This window comes from Cetorhinus maximus, chromosome 21 (assembly GCF_964194155.1).
Source record: "Cetorhinus maximus chromosome 21, sCetMax3.hap1.1, whole genome shotgun sequence".
Lineage (NCBI taxonomy): Eukaryota > Metazoa > Chordata > Chondrichthyes > Lamniformes > Cetorhinidae > Cetorhinus > Cetorhinus maximus.
Genome location: NC_135899.1, coordinates 11,441,037 through 11,451,305, shown reverse-complemented (window position 1 = coordinate 11,451,305; position 10,269 = coordinate 11,441,037). Strand labels below are relative to the sequence as shown.

General features: G+C 45.6%; 1 protein-coding gene across 1 annotated transcript; it reads left to right on the top strand.

Moving 5' to 3' along the window:
- The first annotated feature begins 324 nt into the window (after positions 1–324).
- Positions 325–9,326, top strand: LOC144695652 (CCN family member 1-like). Its single transcript, XM_078566575.1, has 5 exons — positions 325–1,177; positions 2,610–2,814; positions 3,349–3,663; positions 4,795–4,994; positions 6,451–9,326. Exons 1-5 carry the CDS (start codon positions 1,073–1,075, stop codon positions 6,778–6,780), a joined length of 1,155 nt encoding a protein of 384 aa, XP_078422701.1. The 5' UTR covers positions 325–1,072; the 3' UTR covers positions 6,781–9,326.
- The last annotated feature ends 943 nt before the right edge of the window (positions 9,327–10,269 follow it).

Genomic DNA, 10,269 nt, shown 5'->3' with positions numbered 1-10,269 from the left:
AGGATGTGGAATGCACCACAGGACAGTGCGGTGAAGGCGGATTCAATCAAGCCTTTCAAAGAAGAGTTGGATAAGGATCTGGCGAGAGATAAAAATCCCTGGGGAATGGGCGAGGAAGCGGGTCTAGGTGAACTGCTCTGGCTGAGAGCTGGCATGGGCTCAAGAGGGGCTGAATGGCCTCCTTCTGTCCTGTGACCATTCCATGGTGCTGTGGATGGTGCTGCGCTTTAGGGCGGGTGTGTGCTTTGGGAGCCCTGTCCCCGCCCTGAAGTACGTTGTAAGCGTTTTGTTCAGTAGAAGAGGTTCCGGGGCTTGTACGGTTGAACAGTGACTGTTTATTGGTAACATATAACTGTACAGACATGTACAAAGCATAACCCAGACTAGGAGCTAACTCCATGCTTGCTTCTACCAGAGTCTCTTGATCAGGTCTGTTCCATGTCTACTGTCAAAAAGGCGCTATAGAAATTTAAAACGATGTAAGCCAACACAACAGCAAATGCTCAGCGAGCAGGAGGGAGCTGTGCCAGGGACGATTCTGAGAAACAGACCGGAGTGACGATGAGTCAGCGCCTCTCCAGGAATTGTAACCACAGGTTTATCTTTCTGAACACCTTATCTGACAAGCAGGGCATGCATATAAATAAATATGCACACACACACAAACACAAACATATGAACCAGAGGAAGCACTGGGAGATTAGGAAAAGGCAAAGGAGCAGTACTCCGAAAGAGCTGCTTCTCTATAGGAAAGATGTGAGGTGTGTTCTTTAGGCTTTTTTTTTGCCAGCACTCGGTTGCAGTCTCTGATCTTCTCCCAGTCCAGCCAGCAGGATAATCCCAGTAAACCCCTCAGCCTGGGGACCACTAGTTAGGTTCCTCAGAGCAGTTTGGTTGTCAAGATAATCGGGCGTGACAGAATTGTGGATTGAAGATCTGCTCCAAAACCATTGCTGAACGCTCTCGTCCCACCCTTCTTAACTTGTCGCTGTTGTCGTGAAGCAGAATATTTGGATCTTGTCGGCTCTTACTTCTGAATTGCAGCTCGGCAATCGACTAGTTTCAGACTGCGATGAACTTCAGGATGAAGAGGGGTCCATTTGGCTCAGGACTGGGTAGCAGCCTGGCACTGTGGTGTGGACTTGTCCTGCTGGGCAGCTCGAGCCCCGCTGACCTGGTAAGATAAAATGCGTCTCCTCAAATTGTGTCACTCCAAGCCATAAAATGATAGCACACAGACTGGGAGTGAGTTAAACAGGGTCTAACACCTGGGGTGTGAGATATATAGGGAATAACAGATACTGGGAGTGAATTATATAGGGAGTAACATTTAGCAGTGAATTCTGAAGGATATAACAGATTAGGAATGAGCTACATAGGGAAAAACATCCTAGATGTGAGTTATATACAGAATGACTATAGAGTTATATAGGGGGATAACACCTTGGAGTGAGTTATCCAGGGAATAATACCGAGGAGTAAGTTAAATAGAGAATAACACATATTGCGGGTGAGTTATATAGAGAATAACACAGAGTAGGAATGTATTATATAGAGAATTACACCCTGGAGTGGATTATATAGAGAATTACACCTGGGAGTGAGTTATTTAGGGAGTAACATGGACTGGCAATGAGTTATATTGAGAGTAACATGGACTGAGAGTGAGTTATACCTGGAATGGCACCAACTCAGAGTGAATTGTATAGAGAATAACTGGTACTGGGACTGAGTTATATAGGGAGTGACTCAGACTGGAAATGAGTTATATGGAGAATTATAAGCACTGGGAGTGAGTGATATAGAGAATAATACAAACTGGGAATGTTTTATCAAGAATAAATACACGCTGGCAATGTTGCACATATTGGGAATGTTTTATTCAGAGCAATTGGGTGGGGGGCTTGGTGATTAGTCAATATCACTACCTGATAGGCTGTGTTGGGTCATGAAGGTATTGGGATTAGCTGTGGTGCATTCAAGGTCAAAGGTCTTGCCAAAATTCAGTGTCTGGGTTCACTGAGTGGTCACCGAGGCGGAATACGGAGAGTGGCAGGGGCACCTCTAGAATCATATCACAGGAGTCTCATTGGGTCGTACTCTCTGAGTCAGGTGGTCATGAGATCAAGTCTCTCTCCAGACATCTGGGCACAGAATTCAGGCTCACCCTTCCAGTGTGGTTCTGAGGGAACATTGAACTGTCAGCGATCCCTCAGTGGTGGCACCTTTAAACTGAGGCACCGTCCACCCTCTCAGGTCAAAGGGCCATTATTTTGAAGAAGAGGCCGGTGAGGTCTCCCTGTTGTTCTGGCCCAGGTTTAATTATAGGAGCATCACTCAAGTAGCATCGCTAAAACGACTACTGGTCATTTCTTCATTGCTGTTTGTGGGATCTTGCTGTGCACACATCTCCTGTTGAGTTTCCTACAGTACCACAGGGACTGCACTTCTGTAAGTACTGCATTGGCTGTAAAGTGCAGTGTCACGCCTGTGGGGTTGGGAAAGGTGCTATTTAAATGCAGGTCTAATCCTTTTCAGGCAAAGCAGAGAGGAAAACATAAAGAGCAAAATGGCTGAGGAGGTGATAACGGAATCTCCTTTATTCACAGGCCGTGTGTCCTCCCGACTGTCGCTGCCCAAAGTCACGGCCGTGCCCTCCGGGTGTGTCTCTGGTTCTGGATGACTGCGGCTGCTGTTGGGTTTGTGCCCGGCAGTTTAACGAGGACTGCAGCACACTGCGACCCTGTGACCATGACCACGGGCTCCGCTGCCAATTCAAGGCGAAGCTGAATTCCACAACGGGAATCTGCAGAGGTGAGGAGAAATGGTGCCCAGGGCTTTGATATCTCTCACCACCCCCACCCCACCCCCACCACCCCAATGGGCTTCAAGGGCATTTATGCATCACAACACCAGGCATCGAGGGCATTTACACCTCACAACACCAGGCATCGAGGGCATCTACACCTCACAACACCAGGCATCGAGGGCATCTACACCTCACAACACCAGGCATCGAGGGCATTTACATCTCACAACACCAGGCATCGAGGGCATTTACACCTCACAACACCAGGCATCGAGGGCATCTACACCTCACAACACCAGGCATCGAGGGCATTTACACATCATATCAATAGCCTTCAATTTACCCACATCTGATTTTCTATTAGGGTTACCAGATGGATCATTTAAGAGATAATGAATTTGATATTGACCATTTCATACTCTCACCTGCTGTTAAAATAACTCCTTTTGAAATCTGCCCATTAAAATCTTTTTTTTTTTGACGTGCTGAAAGCAGTAGTTTGGCTGACCTTGGCCCACACTGTTTCCTCCCTCTTATAGCCAGCAGCCCAGGGCGGCCTTGTCTCATGAATGGGAGAGTCCACCAGCACGGCGAGATCTTCAAGCAGACCTGTCGGCTTCAGTGCACCTGCAAGGATGGTAAAGCTAGCTGCACCCCCCTCTGCCCCTCGCACCTGTCTCTGCCACCCGCCTTCTGCAAAGATGCTCAACTGGTCAAGTTGCCCGGCACCTGCTGTGAGAGGTGGAAGTGCACATCAACCTACTCCAAGGACGACATGGCACTGAGAATGGGCAAGTGGAAGGAGATAGTCATGGCCGCAGGCAAGGTGGCCAAGCAGCGGAAAGCAGTCCACAGTAAGTCAGGACGTAGGAGCGAGTGAGCGACAGGAAGCCCCTGGATGTCCTTTAAAGCCAAACACTCACTTTTTTCCCTTAATTTCTCCAGGACAGAAATACCACTGCCAACCCTGAAGGTTGCACATCGCTCATACTCTGAGATGGGTTACAAGGAAAAACTTAGCTTTAGACAATGCAGATGGAGGCCACTTGACCCCTCATCCCTATGCTGGCTCTGTGAAAGAGCAAACTGATTAGTTCCCCCCCGCCCACTACTCTTTCCCCATAGTTCTGTATATTACGCCTGTTTGAGTATATGTCCAATTTCTTTTGTATGGAGAGGTAATTGAGTTTCCAGTTCAGAATTCCATTCTAAAATATAAGTTAAACCCCACCCTTTCAATGCCCCCTACCCACTATACCGCCCCCCACCCCCCTTACTCCCTCCACCCTCCTACCCCCCTGCCCCCCTCACCACCACTACTCGGGAACAGGTTGGGTCAGGGTGAGATTCCTGTTGTAAACTCAGGCTGATTTTACTCCCTAATGAAGTCAATAAGGCATAAGCTTGAGCGGGGTATAAATGATCATTTGGTTTGAATGAGCCAAGGGTGTTTGCCCCCTAAATGTTTACATTAGGCAGTTTCAATATTGACATGAAAATGTGATGACAAGTTGTGTGAAGAAGACATTGGAAAGTTTGAATGGGAGAGTGTGAGTGTCTGTGTCTATATTTATGTGTATGTGTGTGCATCTATATGTGTTTGTGTGTGTATTTATTTTTGTGCAGTTTTTGTGTCTGAAAGGGAATGAGATTTTGTGTGTGTGTGTGTATCTTTGTGTGTGTAAGAGAGGTAGTCTGTGGCCATAAATATGTGAGTGCGCTGTGGGTATCTTGTATATGTGCACATGTGCAAATGTTTGTACTTCTGTGTATGTGTGTGAAAATATCTGGTTGTACATGTGTTTATATATAGGGAAAGAATGTAGTTATATGTACATGGGTGAGTTTTGACAGTGTTGCACTTAAGAGTGTATGTATTTGTTTGAGTGTATGTGTGTCCATATGAGTGTGTGCATATATATATATATATATATATATTGTTCATTCATTTCACTATTTTTGTGGACATTCCTTGTCTGCTCCAGAGCTGAGAGTTTTCGAGAGACAAAGCTCCAGCCGTTCCAACTGCCAAGTCAAAAGCACAATGTGGTCGCCATGTTCACAGACTTGTGGCATGGGCATTTCCACTAGACTGAGCACCAACAACACCTGGTGTCAACCAAAACAGGAGACCAGACTGTGCCAGATCCGATCCTGCCATATGCTCAATGATGTCCATCTCAAGGTTAGTCATTGTAGAGGTGAGTGTGAAGCACCAACTAAATATCCAGTTGGAACAAACCAATCAGTGTGACAGCCTGCAATAAAATGTATTGTTCTAGTTAAATGTAACAACCGGCACCATGGTGTATGGTTCTAGATCAACATGGCAGCCAGGTCCATAATGTATTGCTCTAGATCATTGTGAAATCCAGCACTGTGCTGTATTGTTCTAGACCAATATAAGTCTGCACCATAATACATGATTCTGGATCAATGTGAGACCCTGCACCATAATGTATTGCTCTAGATCAATGTGACAGTCTGCACGAATGTATGATTCAGATCAATGTGGAAGCCTGGACCACGATGCATGGTTCTAGATCAGAGATACTCTAAACTGTGACCTGATGTTCTAGAGTAATGTGACATCCTGCATCACATTATTATTTCCAAACAATATGATAGACTTTACAATAACATTGTTCTATATCAATATGATACCCTGCAGTATGACATATCATTGCACCTTAGCATTATATATAATACAGTTCTAGGTCAGCATAGAAACCTGACATGTGCTATAATGTTCTAGCTCAATGCCTGCTTCAGAACAACTGCTTTAAAACACGTGGATCGGGAACATGAAGTGTGTCTGAGTGAGTTAGGACCTTGCCCGTTCATTTCCAGCACCTATGATTGTGTCTATTCTTGGATTGTTGGGATGCACATCTCTCCCAAGATGGTCCAATGAGCCAACTACTATTTCCCTAATTTAGGTTTAAATCACTGTCAAAATCTGCTCTCGATGGTTTGTCAAGTGAGCTCACTCACTGTACAAGGTTCTGGACACAAGCCCTTTCTGACTTAATGTGCTGATAGAGGACAGCAGTGCCACCTACTGGGAAAAAATATTATTGGCAGCAAACAGCTGCCATGTCCATATCCTGTAACAAGAACAACTTGCATTGATGTAGAGTCTGTAACATAATAAAGCTTCCCAAGGCACTTTGCAGAAGTGTTACCAGGCAAAAAGTTGACGCTGAGCCACGTAAGGAGATATTATGAGAAGTGACCACAAACTTTGCCAAAGAGAGAGCTTTTAAGGAGCATCTTACAGGAGGAGTGAGAGAGATAGAGACAGAGACAGAGAGGTTTAGGGAGATAATTCCTGAACTTAGGGCCAAGGCACTGAAGGCACAACCAGAATCGGGGATGTACAAGAGGCCAGGATTGGTGGAGTGCAGATATCGCGGAGGGTTGTAAGGTTGGAGGAGATTCCAGAGATTGGGGGGCTGGAGAGATTTGAAAACCAGGGTGAGAATTTTAAAATTGATGCGTTTTAAGAGGGTACTTTTTTTATTAAATGAGTGAGGGTGGGGGGAGGGGTGGGTGGGAGGTGACCTGAGCACTTTCTGAGACAGACTCTTCACACTGGCACACACTCACTCACACTGCGGCCAATTCTGTCTGTGTTTCAGGCAGGCAGTAAGTGCCAGAAGAGCGTAAAGGAGCTGGAACCCAGGCATTTTATCTACCAAGGGTGCACCAGCCTGAGGAAATACAAGCCCAAGTACTGCGGCCTGTGCACGGACGGGCGCTGCTGCCAGCCTGTGGAGACCAGGACCACGAAGGTGCGTTTCCGCTGCCTGGTCAGAGGAACCATCGTCAAAGATGTCATGAAAATCAAGAGGTGCGAATGCAACCAGCACTGCCACCAACAGAGTGCCCACTACTGGTCGGATGATGGGGTGCTCAGTGAGTCAATCAACTGGCTGACGGGTGCCGAGGGAACCCAGGACAACTTCTGAACGCTGGTTGGATGCCAGGGCAGACCTCGACTCTGGGTTCGCACCCAGATGTGAAATAGGAGTGCCCGCTGCCCTCTATGATGGAGGACTCTGACACTGCAATACCACCCCCACCCTCGCATATCACTGCTCTGCCTCCAGTTCACCTTCGATGTCAATGTTAGCAAAACCTTTCACTTTTTAAAGATGTATTTTTAGAAGCTAGGGTCTATAATGTGCCCGACAATTAAATGTGTTCATTATAGTTTCAAAAAACTCACTTTAAGACGATGTACACAGCAGCCCAATGCTGAGGAGCTAGCATGTAAAAAAGAACTCCACAGGGAGCTGTGAGTGGTTCAAAACTATTCACAGTGCCTTTGTTTGAAGGCAGCCAAATATTTTAACTGAGTTGAAATTCACACCTCCCCTTCAAACCATGTTAAAAACAAGCATTCAGTATCCAGTTCTTAGTGAGTTTGCTTTGAGGTGTTTCACAAGGCTTAAGCCATCGAACAGATTGCTGGACACAAGCAACCAATGGGGCCTTATCGTAGTCAATAAACTGTTCCCCAGATAGCTAGTGTCCATACCCACTGGCATGTATACCCGCCCTGGCACTCATGAACCAAATTCCAAGCTATGGATGAACTGCACCACTGCTTTGTGGGTACCTTGGGAGAGCTGAAGGTTAAGGGAGCTAAACTCTGACAAAAAGTGGAGTCCAAAGGCAAATTGATGTCAAAAACCTGTCACCTTTCTGGCAACCCCTATGACCCAAACTGGTGCCAAACATAGGGTTTTGCGTCCCTTGGTCTCCAACTGGGGAGGTCGAGAATGGGGGGGTGGGGGGCTGCTGTTTGGTCAGACCAGGGTCTCCAAAAATTTTATCCAGCCTTGCCTCCTGGAGACGGTTGCACATCACTCACATTCTGAGATGGGGTGCAAGAAAAAGGCTCAGCATTATGCAGTGCAGTTGGAGGCCATTCAGTCCCTCAATCCTGTGTTGGCTTTTTGTAAGAACTGTCTCTTGCCAAATTGAGAACAGGGGTGGACAGATTAATTGGCTGGTGTTTCTTCCTACACCGAAAATGAATTGTGTGTCTCAATAACCTGCCATGTTTATTAAACACAACACAGAATTTTCCAGAAAATTCTGCTTTGTTTTGGGAGGGGTTTCTGAGGTCAGGTTTACAATTTTAGAAACTTCCGGACACTTTGCTCTGTGTCCGTCCAGTCTAATCAGAAACTGTACAGGTGATGGAAGAGCTCTCAAAGGGTTATGGTGAATTTTTAACATTATTAAGGACCTTCCCCCTCAGGCAAGATGAGGTAGGGTGGCTTGTGTGGAGCATGAATCCCAGCATGCACCGGCTGGGCTGAGTGGCCTGTTACTGCGCTGTCACATTATGTGTAACTCTATGTAATGCTTTGTAATTCCATATAATTCCAGTTTATAATACTCACTAATAAATCCAATAAGGAATTCAGGGGAGGCTCCTATGAACAATAATAACGTATGGATTAGGGGCAGGAATAGGCCATTCGGACCTCTGAGCCTTTTCCGCCATTCAATAGGAACGTGACTGACCTGACTGTGGCCCCAACTCCACATTCCGCTGACCCCCGATAATCCCTGACTCCCTTGTTAATAAAGGATCCATCTATCTCTGCCATAAAAAATATTCAATGATTCTGCCTCCATTGCTCTCTGGAAAAGAGATTTCCAAAGACTCATGACTCTTTTGAGAGAAAAACTTTCTCCTCATCTCCATCTTAAATGGGAGACCCCTTATTTTTAAACGGTGTCCCCCTAATTCTAGTCTCTCCCACAAGGGGGGACATCCTCTCAGCATCTACCCTGTCAAGTCCCCTCAGGATCTTATATGTTTCAGTAAGATCACTTCTCAATCCTCTAAACTTTAATGGGTACAGGCCCAATCTGTCCAACCTTTTCTCATAAGATAAACCCCCCCACCCACCCACCCCCATCCCAGGTATCAGTCGAGTGAACCTTCACCGAACTGTTTCTAACGCACTAATATCCTTTCTTAAATAAAGAGACGAAAACAGTACATATGTGGTCTCAACAACATTCTCTACAGCTGTAGCAAAGCTTCCCTACTTTCATATTCCAGCCCCCTTGCGATAAATTACAACATTCCTTCTGCCTTCCTCATCATAAATTAATTAAATTTAAACCCCACCGGCTGCTATTGGTGGAATTTGAACCCATGACCCCCACCAGACCATTAGCCTCAGCGTCTGGATTACTGGTCCGTAGCAATTGGACAAAGTTTGACAGAGTGTGGTTGTAATGTAGAACTCGCTACCGCAAGAAGTAAAGTTAAAAAGCGCTGCTGCTGCATTGAGAGAGGAATCTAGATAAGTACATGAGGGAGCAAGGAATAGAAGGATATGCTGACGAGCTGAGATGAAGTTGGGTGGGAGCAAGCAGATGTGGATTATCGATTTATTGGGCCAGATGGTGTGTTTCTGTGATGTAAAAATCTTATGTAATGCCACGCTACATTGTGTAATCCCGGTAATAAATGGGATCGAATTAATTGTCTGCGCTGAAGGGATTTTTACATAAATATTTCTGCATGTAAAAACAAGACTGAATTTAATAATACGCCCTCTGCATGCTTTGCTGCACAGGTCATGATTCTGCCTCATTATTTATTCTTCACACCAAGACTGGTGGAGATCTGGAATTCTCTCCGCTCCCTCCAGAAAAAAAAAGCCCTTGTCATTGTTCTGGCATGTTGGAGGCGTGATCCAAATCCAAATATGTTAAACAACCGCAAAGTCACTTCACCAAAAAAAGACCACAAGGTGGCAGCAGTTCCTCTGAAAAGGGAACAATTAAAACAAGAACTTTCTGTAGCACCTTTCAAAACCTTAAAACACTTTAAAACCAATGAAATAATCTTGAAGTGCAGTTACTCCTGTGGTGCAGTGCGTAGAATCCCTGCTTCCCAGTAAACGCTGGGTTCAAGTCCCACTCCAGGATTTGATGGCCACGGAAACTCTTTCGAGTTATCAACAGTCACAGATTGCAACTCTTTCGAGTACAATCACAGTTCTTGGTTTCCGGGAGTAGGACATGAACCCACAACCCTCTGATTCAAAGGCGAGGGTGCTATGAACTGAGCCACAGCTGACACCTCTGATGGCCACGGAAGGTGTGTTTGTAATGTGGCCAAATTAATTGTGTATCAACTTATAAATCCTTCCAATATTTTGAATGGTTCCGCCCGGGAGAGATCATTGGTCAGCCATGTGATTGAAAGAAGGTTTATATTCACGGCAAAGTGGATTGGTTGGTCTGTAAAAAGCTGAGGAAAGTAAAACACGGACCTTAGAAAGGTCATTAACAGTTTATAAAAAGTCGGGCCCTTACCGACACTAAAGAACAGATAACTGAGCAGAGATGTTGTAACGTTACTGATGAAGACCTAAATATGCACACACACATACTCATACACTGACACCCTCTCTCACACA